We start from the raw sequence: 25,151 nt of genomic DNA on the forward strand, positions 1-25,151 counted from the left end.
CTTTCTTTGTACAACAGTTTTCCTGTGTTCATTTGTCCTTGGTTTTTTGTAGTTTGATGATCCATGGAAACTCAGTCTTGCATTATCGGAAATGTGGTGTTCCAGCACTATCTGAAACTTGATGTTACATCTCTACTTTGTTGATGTCCTTCCAGCTGCCATCTGCACAGTTATTTTTACAGACTTTGTTTCTCAATAACATACACTATTACATGGACGCCAAAATCTAACTAAGCTATATATGCTTGCCAGCACACTTACTACTTTTTATTTTTCAGCATTTTAAATTAACCCTTTATATTTCATATTCTTGCAGCTTTTTATTCAAGCTAATAATCATGCTAGCAACAGTTTGAAAAGACAGTGTATACTAAAATTCTTTCACTCCTTGAACAAAGTTACCTTGCATCCTCCCACAGCAGACTCTAAGCAGCAAATATAGAGCTTACTTTCCGGGCCACTCAGATTGAGATGGCAAAGTATAAAGTGCAGTTATGATGCTGTACATGCTTCCTCTAGGACAGCTGCTACTGGATCTGTTATATGCAGATAAGCATGGTTTTGCAGTGAACCTATCCCTGAGGATTTTGGATCTAAAATTCTAGATTCACCTTTGAACAAAGACTTACTGTTTGGATCTCAGGTGGCCAGTCTGTTCATGACTCTTTGGGACTAAGGTGAAACTATGACAGCCTGCAGGCAGGTCCTGTTCTCCTTAGTTCCTATATAGCCTACTTAGATTATCATCTGAAGCTAAAGACAATTACATATCCTTTTTACCCTATGTTAGGAAACTAAGAAATAAAGAAGTAACATCCAACAGTGCTCTGAGCTCATTCATAATGGCACCACTTACGCTGGTACAGTAGGCATTGCTGGTATGGTTGATAACACATTCAGCATGAGGTTTACTGCAGAAATGACTCTCCAAAGCCCTCTTTTCCCTGAATCTCTCAACCCCCTCATATTCACTAAAGCATATATACTGAAGGTGCTCTCCAAGACTAAAAATATTTCAGCCATGGGACCAGGTTTGGTAGTTAGCAGTAGTGATGCCATGTAAGCTGTTGACAGTAGTCTTACTGTCTGCACAGCATACCTTCACCTGGACAAAGTGTTTGCCACCATCCCCAATGCTAGCATAGTTAGTAAGCTATATGCATTACAAGTAAATTGCATGTTGGTTAAAAGACATAACTCACATGGTGTGGGTAGCATTTTTATCATATAATTTGCGGTAGTTGTTGCTTATCAGTCTTTTCTGGTGTAACTGGAATACTTGTTAAATAGCTTTTGTTTGCCTTAGCCTGTTGCATTTATTTATTTTTTATTGCATATTGTGTAGTTTCTGTGGTGTTTTAATGGAGAAGGCTTCAAGAAATGTAGTCACTGTGGCAGCAATATCCTTCCCCAGGGCACCCAAAATCTCTTTGTGGTGTGCCTGAGGTCAAGACATGTAATAGTGGGTTGCACTATCTTCAAGGCCTTTGGGCCTCTCTCCCTTGCAGAGAAGAAATAAACTAGCTTTGAAATAGCTTCTTTTGATGGAGACAAGACAGTGAAGTGAAGAAAAAAAATAGAGAAGGAAAATGAAAGAGAAGGAGTCCAAGAAAAATAAATTTGATGATGTGGGTCTCAACTCAGCACCAAAGCTAGCTAGCCAGGAACCATCACATCCACTAGTAGTATTATCATTGGTACATTCCACTACTTCTCCAAGTACAGGTCATTTGAAGGAGTCTGAGAATAAATCTACTAAGAAAATCCTTAGCAGACATTGCACTGAAAAAGAATTGCCTTGCTTTACAGCCTCCTATTCTCCTCTCCATCTGCATCTTCCTTTAGTTCTACCATGTCCTTCATTAGTGCTTCAGATGTGGACTTGGATTAAATGATGGAGGCTTTTCTGAAGGATTAGACTGAGATGGATGCCATCCTTTCCCCCTCTGTCTGCATGGTGGATCGTGTTCACCCACAGTCCCTTATACTAGCTCCTTCTCCAGTTCCTGTTTCAGCAATGGTGGTTTCTGAGCTGATAGATCAGCCATGTCCTGTATGTTTGGTACCAGTTGGTGTTCCCATCTTAGTATCGACATGTGTTCATCAGACTCTCTCAATGCCAAGACTCTTTACGTTGTGGGAGTGTTGTTGCCAATCTCTCAACTCTTAAGTCCTGAGTGCCATTCTTAGCAGCGATTCATTTAGTGCCATTTTTGATAACAGAGTTCTTGTTATTTGACATGAAGGCTTCATTCTCAATTTTGAAGCCTTGCAGGTCTTAGGTAATAGTGCTTCCATTCTCAATGCTGTTTACATCCAGTTTGGTGGGGATGGACAACGTGACAAACCAGGGATCTCCAGTGCCAGCAGACTGGACAGACTTGATATGCCTTTGTTGTATTCAAGCGGATGATAACCTCATTTTCAAGAAAGATTACAAAACCTCCACTAGCTTTGGCTCCAGCCCATGGTTCCATGCAGTCAGGCCTTCATCTGTTTCATCAGTCATTCCATACACACAGCTGGATGAGTCCCCTCTGGATATTCCCAGGAAAAGCGATGTGCAAAAGGGAGCACTTTGACTCCCCCATATGGTCACTGACCTCTGACACTGACTTGGATGTTTTCCCCACCATTCCCTTTCTGGAAGACATCAACTTAGGTGAAATCCTTGAAATAATGTGCCAGAGGGGATCTTGGCCCATTGAAAGCCCCCCCCCTATGAAGGTTTGGTGTTTAAGGATTTCTGGACTGTACCCATTTCCACCTGGGTGGGACATTGTGCTTACTGACTTATAGATTTGGTCACCAAAAGGGTATGGCTGTAACCTGACTCAACCAAATCTGTTCTAAGGAAGCCAGGCAGTACTGGAGCATTGGTCGTTTGCTGGACTCCATCATTGTAGCAGCAACCACCAGGAGACTGCTGTCAGGGGATACTGAAGCTGTCCATCCACTAAATAGAAAGTCTAGAGCAATGGACAGAATGGGGAAATGTGCTTTACACCTTGTTTGTCTTGAGGACATTGAATTACTTCACACATACATTAATTGCTTCCGGAGAGACTAGCTGTGTACTGTTTGAAGAGGCCAGTCACACTTGAGTCAGGAAAACAGATGAGACTGATGTTAACAGTGGTGAATATCTCTAGCATCTTCATGCAGTTGTTATGCAATGCCATTGATGGGGAAGCAAAAATGGCTGCTCCTGGCATTACCATCTTTAAGACATCCTTCACCATTGCCTCTATGAAAGTTCCACCTCATTCTGCATTGCAAGAACTGCAGAACTTATTTCCTCCAGGACTGATTACTAAAGTTTAGAACAATATATCAATAATTCAGAACAGAAAGAAGCAGGGAGGAACCAAATTTTAACCCCTTTGCAGAGAGGCAATAAAAGTATGTCTCTAGGCGATGGCTTTTTATTACTTACTGATTGCAACACACATCCTGGGGAAAGTCAGTTGTGTAGCAGACATACATACTCAGCAGATCCAGTTTAATGTGTCAAGAATTGTCACTCAATTCTATAGTAGCACAACTCATTTTCAACTGCTGGGGCCAGCCTTGCTGCAGTCACCTTATATGTCCTCATATATTACTGTTGCAGTATTCTTCACTGCTGTGATCTCCTGCCAAGGATAGCCCAATGTCTGGTCAGTATACCGAAGCCTTTAGATCTTGTATGCACCTCATGTCATACTCATGCTCCCCCAGGACATAGGCCATAAATGTGATGTATGGATGCACTTACCCAGAATTTCTTTGCCACTAATCCAAAAGCCATCATCGTTTGTTGGTCTGAACACCGTTTTGCTGTGCAGAATACCTAGCCCTCAGTTAAAGCTTCCCGTTGGGGTCTTTTTTTCTTTTGGTCTTGTTCTCCTTTTATTACTTTAAGTTCATGTCGTCCAAGAAGGAAAAATGTCAGTGTGGGAGGCGGATTCCCCATAAGAATCTTAACGAACAGTGTTTTTTGTCTGGTTGCTTCCCACAACCATAAGTCCTATAGCATCTGTAAAGTGTTTGTGCCTAAGACTCTTAGAGGCCATTTGGCTTCTCTGGCCAGCTATCTCAAGAATCAGAGATTTAAACTGTTAACCCAGGGTAGCATGGCAGAATCTTCTAACCCCAAGGTACAGTTAAGAAAGAAGAAGGCTAAAAAATCTTGACCAGATTCTTTGGCTGTCCAACTTCCACCGGATGTTTCTGTAGAAGCAGTTGATAGCTCTGTTGGCTGTCAACTGTCTATGTCAGATTCCTCTACTACAACCCCGTTAGAGGCCAGCATGGATCTTGTTTTTTTGCTCCTCTGAGGCTTTTCGGCCATCTGCTCCAGATGTGGAACGGGAACTGCAATTGATCATCTCTGAGGGTCCTTGAGGGATTCCGCAGATTCTGGTCAGCAAAGAGGTTTTGGGTATTCGTATTGAATCTCATCGAAGGTCTAAACCTCCGGTGTTTGTTAGGGCTGACATCCCTACCAGGAAAAAAGCAGATAACAAAGCATACTTCTGTACACCTTAAGGATCCTGAAAGGGAATGTCAGGAGTTTACTTTAGGGCCTGTTTAATGCCATAATGCACTGAAGCCTCCCCAAGGGGTTTCTGGGCCTACTCCCTCCTTGGACTTCAATTCCTTCCAAACAGACTGGGGAACCTGATTCTTCAGATGAGGATTTAGATTCTGATGACAAGTCCTTGTCATACTCTTCCCAGATGCCTTTGCCTTTACCTTATGGTTCTGATGAAGAAGAGTCTGTTAGTCCTGAGTCTCCTTATGAGGAATTGTATTTTGGAGACACTATAGCTAGAGTGATGGAATACTTTAAGTTGGATTCTTCTCAGGTGTCTGATATCCAGAAAAGGTGTTGTGTTGCTTCAGGTAGACACTCATAAACCTTCTGGAGTACCACCTCTGTTGACTACTTTGTTAGACACCTCTGTAGCTGCTTCTAAATCTTCTTTTTCTCAGCCTCCTGCTGCAAAGAAACTTGACAGGTTCTATAATGTTCCTTAGGATTGTCAATTTTTATTTGTGTCCTTCTGCTGACCCTGCCGTGGATCAGTCTCTGACAAACCTTTTAAGCTTTTGCCCTCTTCCAAGCTTCTGCCTTCAGATAAGGATAGCAGGGCAAGGAAAGGATGGTTGAAAATGTTTACACAGCTTCTACATGGGTCTTTCAGACCATCAATTACTAGACCCATATAACCAGATATGCAGTGGCCTTGTTTGCCAAGGCTTGGCACGTTACTTTTGATGTCCCTGATTCTGAAGGTAAGTCTTCCGCTTTATCTATTTTGGGTTCTCTCTCTCAAGTGGCTCACCACTTTGTCAAGTACACCTATGATGGTGCTGATGCCTTTGGGTCTGTCATGAGGTGTTCATTACTCTTGGCCTCATCTACAGTCTTTACCTGAGGACATTAAGGCCAAGTTGCTGGATGCTCTTTTGAATAATAAAAATATTTTTGGGACTGCTGCTGCTGATATGTGTAAGTCTCTTCAAGAAAAAGTTAAGGCTTTGCATCACCTTATACATATATTTGTTTCTCCTCTCCCTATGTTCCAGAGGAATTATCCTAATAGGTCTGCTTTTGTTCATCAACAGCCTTGTCAGGCCACTAAAGGCAGGAAAAGTGGTAGGCAAGCTCCTTCTGCTAAGTTTTCACAGGCTTCTGTGGCTCAATTTTGAACTTCCTGAATATGCCGTCTTAATGCATGATTTTTTTTCAGGGGATTCGTCTGTCACATGATTTTAAGCTGATCACATGATTGTAAAAAAAGCTGTAGCACGACCTTTTAGAATTGTATTTAAACAGTGTGTGTGTTTGGTTCACTTCATCAGAAAAAGTTGTATTATAAAATAAAATGAAAACGCTAATATTATGTTTCAAGTTGTTGAGCTGGATTTGTCAGAATCTGTGGCCTTGCATCTGTTTTTTATTCCCCAACCTCTCCTGGAACAACTTCCTCATTTCTCAGAGGTCCTTGGGGCCCTGGTGGACCAGGAAACTGTTCAACCTGTCCCTCCTTCCCAAGTAAGAAAGTGATTTTACTTCAGGATGTTCATTGTTTCTCAAAAGGAGGGCACTTGGAGACTTATTCTGGATCTCTCCTTGCTCAGCACCTTTCTCAAGGTTCCTTCTTTTTGCATTTTTACTCTTCAAACTCCGTTTCCCCTTTTAACACCCTTAGCTTTTCTGTTGTCCTTGGATCTGAAGGATGCTTATCTTCGTATTCCTATTCACTCTCTTTTAAGGAAGTCTTTACGTTTCTCTCTCTCTTCCTTTCATTTTCAGTTCTCTGCTTTGCCCTTTGGCCTCTCTGCTGCCCAAAGGGTATTTGCAAAATGCCTACCTCTTCTGATTGCCTTTTGCAGGCTCCACGACATTCACATTTTTCCTTATCTAGATGATCTGTTGCTTCAGGCATCTTCTTCCAGTTGCCTGTTACAGGATTTGTACTTCACCGTATCTCTCTTTCTAAGTCTGGGTTTCACAATCAACTTCCAAAAATCTGTCCTGACTTCCTCTCACGATTGTGTGTATCTGGTTGCAGGATTCAGACTTTGCCAAAGTTGGCCTCTCTTCCACCTCCAAAAGTTCTGTCCTTGACTGCTTTCTTTCAGTCTCTTCTTCCTCTGCCTGCTATTCCAGACAGAGAGTTTCTCTTGCCAGACTGCACGCGTGGAAGCTTCAGTGGTACCCCGAGTCAGTTTGGCTGCAGCATTGCCACCCACTGGATTACAGATTGCCTCTCCTTCCCTGTCTAAAGTGGAAATTCGAGTGGTAGAATCAGCAGCTTACTGTCAACTCAGGCCTGCCTTTTCAGCCTCCAGTTCCTTCTCAAAAACGTTTTACTGATTCTTCAGACATGGGGTGTAGGGCTTCCTGTGGTCACCTGAAAGTTCAAGGTGGTTGGCTCCTCCCTTCAAAGGTTGGAGTATATCAACATCAAAGAGATGACAGCCCTGATTGTGGCCCTTCAGGCTTTTCATCCCATGCTCTCTCCAGGCCCTCTGAAGGTTTACACAGACAACACCACAGAGATGTGGTATGAAAGCAAGCAGGGAGGCACAAAGTCTTACCTTCAGTGCAGGCTGGCTCATCAAACCTGGGATCTGGCTCTCCGTTACCAGTTAACTCTTTAGGCGGTGTACATTCCCTCAGAGCACAGTCTAGCTGCAGACACTTTGAGCAGGTCCAAAACACAGGCTCACGAATGAATGCTTCATAGAGATGTGTTTTATGGACATAGTTCATTGGTAGGATATTCCTCAAGTAGATCTTTATGCCTCCACTCTGAGCAAATGGTTTCCTCTTTTCTGCTCCAGGGTACCATGCCATCTGATGTGGAAGACAGATGCTCTTTCTTTTCCTTTGAAGGGGATTCTTCTCTGTGCCTTCCCTGCCCCTTCCCCTTACTTCCAAGAGTCCTGCAGAAGATTCAGCTGCACTCTCAAAAATGTTGCTAGTGACTCCCTTTTGGCCAACACAGCGCTGGTAGCCCCTGTTAATGCAGCTGGTCAGGGGCAATCATCACAAGTTACCTCACCAGTTGGACCTCCTCACACAGGACAAGGGTCACTCGTCCATCTCACTTGTCCACTCTTCAACTGACACTGTGGATAATAGTGTTTTGATCCTTTTAGGCACCTCTTTTTTGAGGATGTGCTCAGGGTTTTACAGGAGGCAAGAAAACCTGCAACCAGAATATGCCTAAATGGAAGAGATTTTTTGTCTGATGCCATGCTTATAACCAGGACTCTTTTTCAGTGGGGGGGTCCCTTTGGCTCTCTCCTGTTTGTGTAAGTTGTTCCAGTCTGGTTTAGCTTATTCTAGAAAGGCCCATTTGTCAGCTATTTCTGCCCATCTTCCCTTGAATCCTCCTTTGGCTTCTCACTTGGAGGTTAAACAGTTTGTTAAAGGCATCCTGCATCTTGGGCTTCCAAGGAAGACTATTCCCCCTTGTTGGGACCTTAATTTTGTTTTAGAAAAATTGACCCAGGCACCTTTTCAGCATATGGTTTCAGCTTCTCTGTTACACAATACCTGGAAAACTGTCTTATTGCTTGATGTTGCTTCTTATTGGAGGATTTCTGAGTTCCAGGCCCTTACGGCCATTCATTCTTTTTTGGTTTTTCATAGGGACAGGGTGCCCCATCGTACTAATCCTTCTTTTATACTTGAAATGGTTAACGAGTTGTCCTTGAATCAGGCAGTACAACTCCCTTCCTTTTTTTCTTCTTCTCCTCAGTCTGCTAATGAGTGGGTCCTACATACTTTGGATTTGCACAGGCAGTTTGGGTATTATTTGGATAAAACTGTGACCATTTGTAAGTCTGACCAGCTTTTTGTTTCTTTTCATCCCAGGACTTTGGGTTTGGCTGTTTCTAAACAAACCACCTCCTCCTGGATATCTAAGACCATTTATTTTTACTATTCATTTCATAACAAATGTCTGTCCACTTCCGCTAGAGCTCACTCCACTAGGGCTGTTGCCTCACCTGGTGCTTTTTTCAAGGGGTTGGACACCAGTTCCATCCTTGGTGCTTACAAAATCTAAAGGCTTTGGTATACTGGCCAGACTTTGGCCTATCCTAGGCAGTAGATCACTATGTTGAAGAATACTGCAACAGTGAAGCGAAGGACATCTACTATTATGGTAAGAGTTTACACAACTATACTTTCTCAGTCAAACACAAAATGCAGCAACTACTTTGTCCTGATCCCTTCCCCTTAGGGCAGTCACCAAGGGTTCCTGTTATATAATCGAAGATACAATTCTTCGAATGCGTCTTGATCAAACTTGAAAGCATGAAAGAGCAAAATAGCGAAATGGCATACAAGTGATTTCTTTCCCTGGGAAAGAAATCACTTGGCCGCCTCTGTTACTTTGCCATTTTCCACACTGTAGTGCGATCTCGGAGTTGGTGTATTTAAGTAGAGGGGTGTGGGGGACAAAGCGCCCCACTTTATGTAATGTTTTGAAGTTTTTATTTTTATTTCTTTTGTGTGTGGAACAGATATTTTTTTTTCCCTGGGGAAAAAAAATTGCTTTTCCGAATGTTCGGGATTGTAAGCTTTCCCTTACATGGGGTCAATAAATCAGTGTTTGCTTTTTTAAGCATTCACTGATTTAATATAGACCCATCACCATGACATGTTTTAGTCTGTCAGTGGTCCCCACCACCCATCTTTTATGCCTTTCCACCACTTCCACTAATCACCAAATTCTTGCAGAAAGCCTCCATGTGCAAAGTCACAGTCATCCTAGTTGCCCCATTCTTGCCCATACCTCTTGTTACCCAGGTTCGGGCTTGACTTGTTGAAGTAGTAATGGCTTCTAGATTCCTACTCGGATCTGTCTCACCCATCTGATCAACCTCACCTGGACTTCAGGCACTCAGACCAGCCACATGGTATCTCCAATCCCATTGATGACGAAAGATTCTAGTCTGTCCCAGAGTGTGATTCTCTCAGCATCTCAAAAAGAATCCACAAACAAAGTCTGCAAAAGTTAGTGAAACATTTCTGTATATTGGTCAGTCATCAAGGTTTAGACCCCTTTATGTGCCCATTTCACCTGTACTATAATTCCTGTCTGTTTTGCTTGAATCTGGTCTAGTTATCAACTTCTGCTATGGATATCATCCTTCTTTTCTGGCAATCCCCAAGATGTGCATAGCCTTTTTAAAAAAGGTATTTTCTTTTACTCCCTTCCATGAAAGATCTTACTCCCTGCGGGCCTAAACATTTTGCTAGAATCGTTAACCCAAACCCCCTTTGAGCCAGCGTTTTCTGCAGGCAGACCAAAAATTCCTTACGTAAATGACATTCTTTTTAGTGGCTATTACATAAGCTAAGTTAATATTGGAATTACAAACCCTGTCTCATATTCCTACATATTTGGTTTTGTACAAGGATGGAGTATCACTAAGAACCAAACTGTCTTTAATGCGTAAAATAGCATAAGAGATTAATTTAAATCAACCTTTTCATCTACCAGTATTTTCCCTAATCTCCCCAACAAGGAAGAATACTTTCTTCCCATGCAGGGATGTAAACAGACAGTTGTACTTTTCTTACCATAAGAAAAGACACATTTCTGTTTGGTGCTTTTGCTCACTCCAGACTTGGTAAAAAGGTCTACAAGACAACACTGTGCATGTGGCTGTCAGATTATATATATTTTGCTTGTTCTTCAAGAAACAAGACAGTGCCTTCAAAGCCAAAAGTTCATTCCTCCAGTTCAGTATTAGCTTATATGGCATTCTTCAGAAATTCCTCCATATATGAAATTCGTGCTGTAGTAACATTAGTCTACGTTGCATACCTTTGTCTAGCATTAAAAAATGGATATAATCTCTAGCTGTAGAACCTGTTCTCAAGGGCATCTTGTCATGTTTTTACTCAGGAATTCAGGTAGCTTGGAATTCTTTCCATTGATCAGATCAGATGGAATTAGAAGGAGAAGAAATATTTTATGGAAGTTATGTACTTATCCTTTACATACTTAGTTCATGTGATTTGGCATCCCTCCCTCCCTTCTTCCCCCATCTAGATTGTTACATCCTTCCAGAAGGACCTGGTAGACCTTGATACCCTCCTGTCCTTCATTTATTTTCCTTCTTCCTTGTTTTGTAGTTATTTTCCCTTCAGGTTCATAGTGAATAAGCAGCAAACTCGGTAGAATCAGGACAAGGGCATTATGGGGGTTTGTTTGAAGTAGCTCAAGGCAAGGAGGACTTGCTGACTAATTAAGCAGCTGGATCGGATCTGAGGAGCATTTTGTTTCCCATCAGCCGAATTGGACAGTCTAAGGATGAAAAGGATCCAGCATTATGATAAGTATGTAACTTCCATTTACGTAATCTGCCTCTTCTCCTGAAATCAGTATTTATATGATCAGTACTGTCTCTCATTTTTTTGAAAGCTTATGGTAAAAGATATTCTGAGCAAAATAACTTTTTTAACTTTTCTTCATCCTTACATTAGCTAAGATTGACAGTGACTGAAAAATCAAAATGTGAATTGCTTGCTGTTATGAAAGTTCATAAAACTGAAGAAGTATTCATGATCTGCTTTAATGAATATAAGTACTTGGAACGTGTTATTATATCTGAAAAGTTGTGCTCGTGTTTATGGTTTAAACTTTATTGTTACTGTATTGTGTATTCAATAAAATGAGTTAAAAGTTGCAGGATCGGTGCAGGTTTGCTGATTAGTGAGCTTAAATTTTTATTTACTGCCCTCGTTGACTTTCCTTGAAGATCTGCTTTTAATGTTATCACTTCACACATGTGTTTTTTATTCCTTCAGTACATATGAATGTCTCTGTTAAATATTGCCATTCTTTGTTAAGTAATTTCACTTCTAATGAAAATTCAAGAACAGTAACATGATATAGTACTGTTTCAAGTTTGTTGTGAGCACCAATAAAAATATGTTTTTCTTTTTCATACTTTTAGAACTTTATCTAACTGGATTTATGAGTTTGACAAGTGGGCTCCTTCAGTAGCAAAGATTTCCTACAAGGTAAGTGAAATTAATGTGCAGATGTTAAGTTGTCAATCTCGCCTTCATTCTTGCTGGATGGGTTCAGAGCCGATCCTCGGCTCCGACTCGGCACTTGCTAAGCTCAAGAGCTAATTTTACCAGCTCGAAGCAACCCTATATCCCATGATGCAAGGCGGAGATTACTCAGATCTCGTTTGCCGCTTCGCTAACGAGGTGCCTTCTTTACCAGCTCTTGGTAAGTGAACTTTTCAGAGACTTTTCGTCTACCCCCCTTTAATTTTATATATATATATATATATATATATATATTATATTTTTGTTAGTTATCGACTCACCTTAGCCCTATTCCCGTCAGTGTTCCCTTCTTTTTGACTAAATATTCCCTTGTCCCCAGTCAGGCCTTAGGCCTTCCCCTCCCTAAATTTTTCCTGTCAGGGATTGTTTGTGTGTGACTGTGCGTTTTCCTAATGTAATTTAATTTAATTAATTTAAATTTATTTGTTGGAGTGAGTGTTTTTGTGTTTGTGTTACTGTTGTTCATCGACGCAGTCATGTCGAGGGACACTAAGGTCTCAGGCTTCAAGAAGTGTGACTCGTGCTGTCAGAAGATGTCTCTGACAGACAGTCACACTTCTTGTGTTTATTGTCTGGGACCTTCGCACCTGCAGGACTCTTGTGCTATTTGTCATGCTTTCAGCCCAAGAGTCCTGCAGGAACGTAAAAATAAACTCATATTAAGGGGCTTATTAAAGCCCAAGAGCTCCCCGACTAAGTCGGTGCTGGGGAAGCCCTCTAAGCCTGTTAAGCCTTTGGCTCAAGCTTCCAAGCCGTCGGCTTCAGGTCCTTCCTCACCAGGCTCGAGATCGGCTCCGGCCAGAGCCGATCTTTCCATGCCAGTCTCAGTATCGGCTCCATCCGGCGCCGATACTACCAGATCCAGACACTCAGTGTCGGCTCCGGCTGGAGCCCACGTATCTTCGGCTCCGATGGCTCCATTGATCTCAAAAAAGAGATCTCGATCCCCTTCAGTGGAATCCATACATTCGGCTCCGAGATCACCTTTGCTCTCGGAGCGGAGCCATCGGAGCCGATCTTCTCGGTCATCCAGGCTATCTGATCACGACCTTGAGAGAGTGGTGAGTAGACTACTAAAGTCTCAGGCATTGGCCCAAATACTCCATAGCCCATCTCAACAGACGGTAGCTATATCACATCCACCAAGCATTCCTCCTCCGACTCTCTTACAGAGTTCGGAGCCGGAGCTCCTCGGAACCGGTACCGTTGTGACTTCGGAGCCGATACCACCCCTTTCGGCTCCTTCGTCCTCGGCTCCGATTTCCTCCTTGAGACCTTCATTGGAGGGATCCGGGCGTCTAGTCTCTCTCGTCGGCTCCGAGGGGGCGAGTGGCATCGGACCCTTGTTCGACCCCGTTCTCCCTCTCGGAGCTTCGGCGTTGATGAGCTCGGCCCCGACATCTGCCTCGGAGCCTTCCCTCTCGGTGAGGCCTGGGGTTCCTATCTCTTCGGAGAGGGAGCTTTCTGGTCTCTCTGACGGGGGAGCCTTCGAGGTGATGAGGAGTGTACTAGCCCCTGGGCTTAGTCAACGGACAGTTCCATCAGCTCCTCCCACTACAGTGCCTGCTGACGTCTCTTCTCCCTCTCTTGCTCCCGGACCCAGAGATCCAACGCCTCAAGTTTCCTCATTGGGAATATCTTCCTCTTCCGAGGCTTCTCCTGATCAGTCAGGTGAACCCCCGCGTAAGAGGACATGTAAGAGGAAACATTTAGACTCCCCTGAGTCTACTACATCAGATACTGACTTGGATGAGTCGGAGGGATCCCCAAGGTCCTCCTCTGAGGATGTCTCATTTTCAGACATCCTTGAAATCCTGAAACAGAGTGGGAACTGGCCTTCCCTTAATCCCTCCGAGGACGAGTCCGTATACCTGGAGGCGTTCGGATCTCAACCCTCCACCTCCTGGGTGTCTCCGCCTTTCGACCCTCTCATGGAGGTAGTGGCTTGGAAGGTGTGGATGGCTCCAGATTCGGTGGAACCTATCCCTAGGAGACCTTCAAAATTTATTACTGCCCCACAGGATAGACAATTTTTGACAAAGGGTGTCCCAGTTGATGCCATGCTGGTGGTTGCTGCCACCAAGAAGGAATTAGCTGATCCTTCAGTACCTGTCCATCCTCCTAATAAAGATTCTAGGACTATGGACAGGTACGGTAAGCGGATTTTTTCTTCAGCGACTTTTGCTATGAGATCGCTGAACTACTTATGCCACTTCACCCGCCTTCAAAGAGTTGGGAGAAGTCTTACAGGATCCGTCAGCTGCTGGGTCTCAGGATAAGATTACCTCACAGCTAGGAATCCTTAACTCCATTGCTAACTCCTCCATGCGGCTCATTTCTTATGCAGCCGATGGAGCGAGTAGGGCCGCAGGCACAGGAGTGGCTTTAAGGCGTCATTCCTGGATGCGGCTTTGTAATTTTGCAGACCCCTTCAAGGCATCATTCACAAACTCCCCCTTTGATGGCTCGACCTTGTTCGGTCCTCAAGTGAATGACACTTTGACTAGATGCGAACAAGATGGCAAGACTCTTTCTGCCGTAGGAGTCCATTTCTCCACCCCTTCTAGACCTTACCCCAAAGGACAGAGGGGAGGGAAAATGTGGTTCTGCAAATCTCAAGGAGTCACGCCTGACGCACAAAGTCAGTTTACCCCCAGAGGCAGAGGGGGTAACAATAATAGACGCTGCCCTAGGGGCAGAGGTGGTCCGCAGAATCAGGGCAGCAGAGAGCCTCTTTCTGACAAACCCTTCCAGCATCCCTGAGATGTTGCCCGATTGTCCGCCTTCGGAGGCAGTCGGGGGGAAAACTATCGCTGTACCCAATAGCCTGGCTTTCCCTTTGTCAAGACAAATGGGTACAGTCAATTATATCAGAGGGTTACAAAATTCCGTTTATTCAAACCCCAATTCAACAAAAGGGAACCCTTCCAGACGTTCCACCCGGTCTAAGGGAATTAGCAGTACTAGAAATATCAAAACTGCTAGTAAAAAGAGCCATCCAGCCAGTCCCAGCAGACCAAATAGGATCCGGAATCTACTCAAGGTTCTTTTTAGTTCCAAAAAAGACAGGAGACTGGAGACCTATATTAGATCTCAGCAAACTCAACAAGTTTGTAAAGAAATCAAGATTCCGGATGGTCACGCTTCAGTCCATTCTGCCCTTTCTGGGCAAGGACAATTGGATGTGCTCTATAGATCTTCAGGATGCGTACTACCACATAAAAATTCACAGACGCTCCAGAAGATTTCTCCGCTTCCGGCTGGGGACCAGTCACTTCAAATTCGGAGCCCTGCCCTTTGGACTCACTACAGCCCCCAGAGTGTTCACCAAATGCATGGCAGTGGTTACGGCTCACCTGAGACGTCAAGGATTCTAGGTGTTTCCATATCTAGATGACTGGCTCCTCACTGCCACCACCAGGCATCAGCTTCTCCAAGCCAGAAATTACACCATTCACACTTGCAGAAGGCTAGGAATTTCTATAAATTTCGAAAAATCTGCCTTGTCGCCTTGTCAATATATTACTTTTATAGGCACAAGATTGGGCAGCGTATAACTTTCAGCAAAGTTGACAGACCAAAGGATCTTGGACATTCAAAGACACGTCCAGGTGATTCTATTCAGCAAAAAAATTCAGGCCAGATTTGCTCTGAAAGTACTGGGTCTTATGGCGGCTGCCATAACACTTCTTCCCCTCGCCCACTTTTACATGCGCTTCTACAATGGATGCTATTCACCCAATGGTCCTTTCAACAACTTCCCATGCGTCACGAGATCATAGTAACTTCAACATGCAAAAGACATCTGACTTGGTGGATATCGTCCCCTCAAATCCATCAAGGCAGACCATTTGTTCCTCTTGCCCCGGTTGCCACGGTTACATCGGACGCCTCCCTGATCGGGTGGGGGGGGCATTATCAGGGCAGAATGGTCCATGGCACTTGGCAACCTTTCGAGTACCATCTGCACATAAATGTTCTGGAGATGAGAGCAGTGCTTTTAACGTTGCAAGCCCTCAACGACTCTCTTCCCCTGGGAACTATTGCAGTCCAAACGGACAATATGTCCGTAGTGTGGTATATAAACAAACAGGGCGGAACCAAGTCCTATCCACTGTGTCGAGAGGCTCTCAGACTTTGGCAATGGGCAATCTCCTCTCACCGGTTTCTGATAGCAACGCACATCCCCGAGAAATCCAACATCATAGCGGACAGATTGAGCAGAGCTATTCTCATGCCTCATGAGTGGTCTCTCAAACAGTCAGTGACGGAAGAGATTTTTCAGAAGTGGGGTCTTCCTTGCTGCGACCTTTTCGCTACACCTCAAAACAGCAAATGCCCAGACTTCTTCTCTCTCTTCCCCCTTCCAGGCCATCCCCCCAGAGACGCTCTAACCCAAGATTGGCCCCGGGGACTTCTTTATGCCTTTCCACCTTTTCCGCTGATACCTCAGCTAATTCAGAAAGCAACCGCTTTGAGAGCCAAGTTGATTCTCATTGCCCCTTATTGGCCTCGACAGATATGGTTTTCGTTCCTACATCATTACCTCTTGGTACAGCCATGGCATCTGGACCCGGTTCCAGATCTTCTGACCCACCAGTCGGGTCAACTGCACCAATCCATACCCTCTCTCAACCTCACTGCTTGGTTGCTCCACTTCCATCCTTAGCCAGGCTTCCTATGATTTCTAATCCTGTACGGGATATCATAGTAGCTTCCCTGAAATCTTCTACCAGAAAGATTTACACTAGTAAATGGCGACGTTTCTCTTTCTGGGCAAAAGCTAGGAACATAGACCCTTATACTGCTCCAATTCATTCAGTATTGGACTTCCTAGCTGACATTTTTTATTCAGGATCCTCTTCTTCCACAGTGAAAGTTCAACTGGCAGCCATTTCCAATTTTCATATAGGCTTTTTGGACCACAACATTATGTCACATAAACTTTGCAAGGCATTCCTTCGAGGTATCTTTTTATTGAAACCTTCGATTAGAGACCCCCCGCCACAGTGGGATCTAAATTTAATTTTAACATCCTTGATTCTTCCCCCGTTCGAGCCTGCAGCTGCCTGTTCTTTGAAATTGCTTTCTTGGAAGACACTTTTTCTAGTTGCCATTACATCTGCCAGAAGAGTATCTGAGCTTCATGCTCTCTGTATTCGCCCTCCCTATCTAATATTCCACAAAGACAGGGTATCCCTAAGAACTAATCCGTCTTTCTTACCAAAGGTGGCATCACAAACTAACCTAAATCAATCCATTAATCTTCCAGTATTTTTTCCGAACTATTCTGATAGAGCTGAACAAAAGTTACATTATCTCGATGTTCACCGTCCGCTCAGATATTATCTGGAGAAGACAAACATTTTTAGAAAATCTGATCAACTATTTCTATCCTATGCAGAGAACAGGAAAGGCCTTCCAGTTTCTAAGGTAACTTTATCTAGGTGGCTGTCTTCTGTGATCACTTACATTTATCAGCTCCGAGGCAAAGAGTTGGTTTCTAACCCAAAAGCCCATTCTACCAGAGCTCTAGCTACATCTACAGCTTTTCAAGCTAGACTTCCAATAGACACTATTTGTGCAGCAGCCACATGGACCTCTCCTCATACCTTTGTTACACATTACAAACTAGATTTGGTCTCCAGAGACAGAGCAAATTTTGGTTCCACCGTTCTCAAGAGTCTGCTCCATTGAGCCACCCAGGATAGAGGTGCTAGGGACGCGGTCCCATCCAGCAAGAATGAAGGAGAGATTGACAACTTATATGTACCTACCATAACGTTCCATGTTAGTTGTCTTCTCTCACCTTCTTTCTTGCGTCCCGCCCTCCATCCCCCTAGCCTGGTCAGACCGGGAAGATTATACATCTTCTAATAAGAGGTTATTACCTTTTTCTAGCTGTTCAACTCCTTGTGTCACTAGATTACGTTGATCCTTTCTAGAGGGTTATGATGTTATTTAGTATCCTTATTTTCGTCCTCCTCTTAAGTTGGAAGAAAATACTGCTATTTTCTTTATCTACCAAACGAGATCTGAGTAATCTCCGCCTTGCATCATGGGATATAGGGTTGCCTCGAGCTGGTAAAATTAGCTCTTAAGCTTAGCAAGTGCCGAGTCGGAGCCGAGGATCGGCTCCGAACCCATCCAGCAAGAAAGAAGGCGAGAGAAGACAACTAACATGGAACGTTATGGTAGGTACATAACTTCTAATTTTCTTCTCCTGGTCATTTAAAAGTTCCCTTGTACAAATACATATTTAATTTGTTATACTTATTTATTGACATTTGATTACCTGGAAAGTCTGACTGTGCAGCTGCCCATTTTCAGCAATGCCTGTGGAGAAAAGCTGCAAAGTATTACAAAAACATTTACAAACAATAATTTTACAGTCTTCAAAAGTAACGCAAAAGTATCTACAGGCTGCATTTACAAGACTAGGATCCGAATCTCGGGCTCCTTCCACTGGCCATAATGCTATATTCCATCCCCAGCTCCTCAGATTTCATTTGCCACCATCAGAACAAGATCACAGGACAGAATCTCAAGTGTGAGAGTTCCCATTTTTGTCTTTTCTCAAGCTGTATTGTTTTGAATTTACATTTTTGATATATTCTTCAGTTTCTCTTCCTCTCAGCTGTTTTCGCAACTGTTTGAGACCCCTCAAAAACATTCTAGGCCTGCTTCTTCATCTTCATCCAGATCCTCTAGGAGCTTGACAGAGGCCAATATGGACAGGATGATGTGGAAATTCCTCGGGGCTCAGATCCACATGTGGGTCTTGACAGCTCCATCCCCTCTTGGACCTGTAGTCTCCTTCTCTGATCAGACCAATGGTGGGATCGGAGTCCCATGATCCAGAATACAAAAGTGAGTTGGCATTGGTTATGAGGAAGCACCCTTCCTCAACTTCAGCAGTTTCCATGACCAACTCTGGTCCAATACCATTGGTCAGAGTGGGTGCTAGATCTGGGAAGTCGGCACTGAGTCCGGGAGGGTTTGGGTTCAGCTCTAACGCTGTTGAATCTGCCCCTTCCCCTTGGTGCCTTGGCTCTTGACAGCTCAGGCTGATTCTTTCTGGAGGGCATGGATCCAGGGTTGGCCTCGACTTCTCGACCTCAGCTCCGAGGAGGGCAGGAAGAGGTTTCCGTGGGTCCATTAGCCATCCAGGTGGTAGAAAGGGCCTTTTCTTTGCATAGAGATCCATCCTCTCACATCTCAGATCCTACTCCTCGCTCCTCTTCGGGTCCGAGAGCTGAGCCCATCATTCCTACTACTCTAGGTTAGCCTGCCCTGAGAAGCCTCCATACACATTCCCCAGAAGGTTTCCCTGTTCTTCCAACACCTCTCCCAAACACCCCACAGAGGAGGTAGTGCAGAAGAAGACATGCAAGAGAAGGCACATAGACTCCCTGATGGAGTCTCTCACCGAAGGCACAGACTTCGATGACAGAGAAGGATCCCCTTGATCACCACCTGATGACATCTACTTTGGAGACATCCTGGAAATCCTTAAACAGAAGGGTGGCTGGTCTTCCCATCCTCCTCCTTCTGAGGAGTCTGTGTTTGTGTCTCTGTTTCTGGAGGCTTTTGGGACAGACACATATATGTCTTGAGTGACACCCCCCCCAGCGGATGATGAACTTATTGGACCTAGTTTCCTACTTTGCTTGGAAAAAAACAAACACTGTCAAGCCCATCCCCAAATGCCCAGATAAGTTTCTAGTTTCCCCAGCAGACAGAACCCATTGGAGTAAGGGTGTCCCTATTGATGCCACTGTTGTGGTGGCAGCCACTAAAAAGGAGATAGCCAAGCAGAGCTCCTCTGTCCATACACTGAACAGGGAGTCCAGAGAGATGGACAGATTCAGAAAGTGCATCTACACCTCATTAAATTACCTGGCACATTTTACCCACTCACAGAGAAAGATTTGATAAAGGAGTTCTCAAGCTCTCTCACCAAGTCCTTGTTTGCAGAGGATCTCAAAAAGGGTTCTCCTCAACTTGCCTCTCTTTCGTCTGTTGCCAATTCTTTAATGAGGTTGATCTCCCATACAGCATCAGGGATCTCATGAGCAGCCGGTTCAGGCACAGCGTTTAGGAGACATGCCTGGATGAGGCTATGTGACTTTCCCTTTAAGATGTCTTTTGTTAATGCCCCATTGATGGCTCCTCATTTTTCGGGCTATCAGTGAAACATATGCTTACCTGCAGCGAGCAGGAAGAAAAGACCCTGCCTGCCATCGGAATCAAGTTTTCTACTCCTCAACTAACATTCTCTAGGAACCAGTGAGGTGGGAAGAAAATGTGGCTCTAGAAATCTCGGGGACTGTTTCAAGACCTGAGCAGAGACTCTTCCTCCAGAGGCAGAGGTGGAGGAGATTTCAGTGGCAGATGTTGCTCCAGAGGCAGAGTGGTTCCGCAGAATAGAGGTTTCATAGACTTGTTCTCTGACATGCCCTATCATAGCTCATGAAGCGCTGCCCAGCTGATCATCTCTAGATGCAGTCGGGAGTCATGTTGCCCTGCACCTGGATGCCTGGGCAAATCTTACAAACAGTGAATGGGCCCTAAGCATAATATGCAGAGGCTACTGCATTCCCTTTTCCCTTCCAACTCCTGTTACAAACTCCCTGACATTCCACCTAATCAAAGGGAGTATGCAGCTGAAGAGATTAAAAAGCTGCTACAGAAAAGAGTCATCCAGGAGGTCCCACCTGAACAAATAGTATTCAGAACTTACTCCCGCTTCCTTTTGGTGCCATAGAAAACAGGGGACCTAAGACCAATTTTAGATCTAAGCAGTCTGAATCAGTATATAAAGAAGTCAACGTTCTTAAGGGTTATGGTTCAGTCCATCCTGCCCCTTCTGCACTAGGACAATTGGATGTGCTCTGTAGATCTCCAGGATGTGTACTATCAAATCAAAATAAACAGGCGCTCCAGGAGACACCTACACTTTTGGCTGTGAGCCTGTCACTACCAATTCAAAACACTGCCCTTTGGACTCACCACAGCCTCCCCACCGGTTGTTTATCAAATGCATGGCAGTCCTAGCAGTTCTCCTGAGACTCAAAGGATTCCAGGTGTTTCCCTATCTAGACAATTGGCTCCTGACTGCCCCCAACCAGGCATAAACTTCTACAAGCCAGGGATTACTTGCTTCAGATCTCCATCTCTCTAGGTATTAATGATAAATCTTGCCAAATCAAAGCTCATTCCTGTTCAGAATTTAGAATTTATAGGAAATCAACTGGATTCAACAACTCAAGTGGCCTCAGTGCCCCTTCATTGCATCACGTTTAAGAAATCAGGTGTAGGACTTACTGTCTCATCGGTCTCCTCCAGCCAAGTTAGTGTTACAAGCTCTTGGGTCAGTGTCGGCTGCCATTAATTGTAGTTCTCCTAGCAAGACTCTTTATTACTCTTCATGCGAATCCTCCAATGGACTTTGGTGGTACAGTGGTGTATTCTTTACCAGCCTCTCTGTTCCCATCAAACTCACTCCAATTTGCAAATGTCGTATTTGCTGGTGGAGCCAATCATATGACCTGTTTTTGGACATACCTTTTTCTCTTCCTCCCCCAATAGCCACAGTGACCACAGATGTTTCCCATTTGGGGTGGGGAGGTCATTTCAAGGGAAAGATGGTCCAAGACACATGGTCCCCCTTGGAGACCAGGTTACATATCAGTGTCCTAGAGATGAGAGCAGTCCTTCTAATGTTGCAACCCTTTCAGGACATTTACCCCTAGGGACTGTTGCAGTACATACCAACAACATCTCAGTAGTCTGGTATATTAAAAAAAAAGGAGAAACCCATTCCTGGCTGTTGTGCAGAGAGATCATGAGGGTCTGGGAATGGGCGATCTTTTCAGACCTCTTTCTAATTGCAGCGCAAATATAGTGGAAAACAAACACACTGGCAGACATACTCAGCAGGTCCATTCTGATTCCTCATGTGTGGTTTCGCAATCAAGCAGTAGTGAACATGATTTTCAGCCACTAGGGCCAGCCTTGCTGTGACCTACTTGCCTCTCCCTTCAACAAGTGCAGAAAGTACTTCGCTCTATCCCCCCACCCTCTTCGGGGGGAGTCACTGAGGGATGCTTTGATTCACAGTTGACCCTTGGGTCTCCTATGTGCCTATCCCCCTCTTTCACTGATCCCAAAGCTTTTACATGAAGCAAGCAGGCTGAAGATCTCAGTTATTCTCATTACCCCCTTCTGGCCTCAACAGGTGTGGTTCCCCTTCCTCTGCTCTAATCTGAAATATCCTCCATAGACACTGGAGCCCACTCAGGAGCTCATATTTCACCCATCAGAAATTCAGCATCCCAGTCTGCATGCCCTCAAGATGACCGCATGGTTTCTCCACTTCCAGTGATAGTAAGACAATCCAGGCTAGCTTCCCCAGTTTGTGATATTATCTTGGCCTCCACCAAGAAAGTCTACAGAAGCAAATGGAAAAGATTCTTTAAATGGGCTTCAAAAGAGAATATTGACCCTTTCTCAGCTCCTACTTCGGCCATCCTTCTGTGTTTCTCTGCTCTTTTTAAGGAAGAGGCTAGTTTTTCTACTATTAAACTTCAGTTAATAGCCATATCCAACTTTCACACTGGAAATGAATCCCTCTCTCTGTCAATTTCCAATATATGTAAGCTTTCATGAAGGGATTTTTTTCTCCTTAGACTTCCAAGCAATGATCCCTCTTCTCCTTGGTATCTCATGGTGGTCCTCCAGGGGTTGACTCAGAAACCCTCTATACCAGCAAGCAAATGTGATATGAAGCTTCTTCTTGGAAAACAGTTATTTTGCTGGCTGTCACTTCAGCAAAAAGAATTTCTGAACTTCAGGCATTATTAGCTAGTCTTCCTTACATTATTTTCTGTAAGGATGGGGTGTCTGTATAAACCAACCTTTCCTTTATGCTTAAAGAAGCCACAGAGGATAACATTCATCAGTCCATGCAATTTCCTGTTTTCTTTCCAAACTGTACTAATAAGGGCGAATATGTGCTGCACCTTCTTGAGGTTTGCTAAACAACATTTTTGTCTTCACATAACAAAACAATACAGGAAATCTGACCAGTTGTCTGTGTCTTTTTCCCCGTACTGCTTAAGGAAGCTCTCTCCAGAATTACTCTGGCTAAATAAATTACTTACTGTATTTCGCTGATTTGTTCTCTAAAAGGTTTGGAATTGCCTCATCCTCCTAGAGCCCACTCTACCAGATTTATGGCTACTTCATCTGCTCTCTTCTGTAGAGCTTCACTTGACGATATCTGTGCGGCAGCCACTTGATTGAAGACTCATACCTTTCTTACACATTACAAATTGGATATTGTCTCCAGAAGCAGAGCTTCTTTTGGTTCGACAGTGCTCTGGCCTCCTAAGAGCTATGTAGCTAGGGACTCTGACCCATCAGTGAGGAAGAATGAAAAGGATAACATCATATTTAGAAGTTATGTACTTACCATAACTCTGCATTTGTGCTGTCCATTTTCATTCTTCCTCACCTTCCCTCCGAGCCATCCTCCAGCCCTGTCACTCCTAGAAGAATCTTTGGATGTTTTTCAAACAATAACATTCCAGGTTTGAGCCTCAGCCTTTTCTTATATCTGTCCTGTTTATGCAGTGGGCAGTAAGGCAGCAAACTTGATCTTTGGGGTTGGGGTTGAAAGCATTATGGGTAGAGAGAAGAACCTCAAGCTTTGGATCCTAGTTTTGTAAATGCGGCCGAGTCGGATCCGAGGGTTGGATCTGTTACTCATATGTGAGGAAGAATGAAAATGGACAACACAGATGCCAGGATATGGTAAGTACATAACTTCTAATTGGGAATAGATGCAACTTATATGACAATTATTTGATATTTAGAGACATTTTAGCCAGTTTATAGGGAAATTAAAGGAAAGATTGTATAATACAAACAGGAACTGCAATACGAAGTGAAAGAAAAAAATGAGTTATGGCATATTTAGACTCAATGGAGAGAAATTAATTGAAATAAGGAAGTGAGTGAAGAAGGTAGAGTAATGATGTGTAAGGTATGAATAGGTACTTGTTCATATTTATGTATATAGTTTTTTCTTGCTCAACCCCAGGATAGAGCTAGATTTTGGCTAAGAAGTCTTTCTGAATGGTTTTAAAGGTCTGGTGTGAGGGCATTGATCTGATGGATGTTGTAAGGAGTTCATACCTTAGCAGCATGGTATGAGTACAGACCATGCAGATCAGGTTTGATAGGTTTGTGTGCAGACAGTTGTTTTTGGTCACTGACTCATAATGCCCGATTGTAAACGTAGTTGTGTAGAATAGTATTTATTGGTGGACAAGCAGATTGAGTTATGCTTTTTAGCGCTATACAGTGATAACTTCTGAAAGAGTTATTTGCTGCAAATGTATCCACTTTTTTATAGCATTTTCAAGTTTGACTTTTGTGATACCTGAAGGTTAGTAAAGATGGGAGAACCATGAAGTAGTGAGGGAAGGCGATATATAATGGGAAGTTTAGTTGTTGCGCTGGTGAGAATATTTTTGGCTGTGTAAAGCATCCCTAGTTTTTGGTTATTTTTTTAATGTAGTTTTGTATATGCAAGTCAAATTTAAGATTTTCTTCCCTAATAATGTGCTATGAGAAGTGACTTTAATGATTGTATTATTAAGAGAGAAGATTTTAAATTTTGTTTTTTCATGATAGAGGGATTTTGGGAAAAGTAGTAAGTTTTGTGTGTGTGTGTGTGTGTTGAGCACGAGTTGTGACTTGCAAAGCAGAATTTTACTGGATTTTAAAGCTTCTTGAGTATTTTTTGGAGATGTGTTAGGTTGTCACATGTGCTTATGAGTGTGATGCCACCTGCATATTATGTTAGGGAGGCCAGTTGCATGGATGTGTGGAGGGTGGTAGTGCAAATGTTAAAGAGGAGAGGACCAAGCTGGAAGAGCCTTGTGGTACACTGGTTGTTACTGGGAGGAATGGAGAGAGGATGTAATGCCATTTTACTAACTGATAGGTAGCTTTTGAACCATAGTAGACCTAGCGAGATCTTTAGAAATAGAAATTTGCTGTGACAAATTGTGTCAAAGTCTTTAGATAAGTCTAGAAATAAGGAGGAGACTAGTTTGCTGTTATTTCTAGCTTTACTAACAGTATCTATAAACTTTATAAGTGCATTGTTAGTACTATGGAATGGATGGAAGCCACGTTGTGTGGGGGATAGGAGTTCTTTCTGCAGGAGGTAGTGTAACAATAGTTTGTGAATATTTTGAATACATTTTTCAAGTGTTTTGGAGAGGGGAATAAAATTGCTATAGGTCTGAAGTTAGTGATGTATGTTGAATTTCCTCCTTTGTGTAGAGGGCTGATGTCTTTTTTTTCAGAGTGAGAGAACATAGGATTCCTGGTTTGACCTATTTATCAGGACTGAGGCAGGATAGCAATGCTATCTGCTGCTGTGTTGATGTGCTTGATTTGAAGGCCATCATCTGAAGTAAAGTTGGTTTAAGTGTAGTTTTATATAGGATGTGGACATAGGTTTGAAGGTGAAAGT

At 43.6% G+C, this 25,151-nt stretch overlaps 1 protein-coding gene across 2 annotated transcripts in view; it reads left to right on the forward strand.

The window, feature by feature from the left end:
* LOC122793098 (probable global transcription activator SNF2L2) overlaps positions 1–25,151 on the forward strand; it is a 2,696,898-nt gene that overhangs the window by 1,403,739 nt on the left and 1,268,008 nt on the right. For both annotated transcript variants that reach the window (XM_044060828.1, XM_044060829.1), the window contains exon 17: positions 11,476–11,542. In XM_044060828.1, coding sequence (XP_043916763.1) covers positions 11,476–11,542 — 67 coding nt within the window. The remainder of the gene's footprint in view (positions 1–11,475; positions 11,543–25,151) is intronic.

This window comes from Protopterus annectens, chromosome 2.part0 (genome assembly GCF_019279795.1).
Source record: "Protopterus annectens isolate FY-2018-M chromosome 2.part0, PAN1.0, whole genome shotgun sequence".
In the NCBI taxonomy this organism is placed as follows: Eukaryota; Metazoa; Chordata; order Ceratodontiformes; family Protopteridae; genus Protopterus; species Protopterus annectens.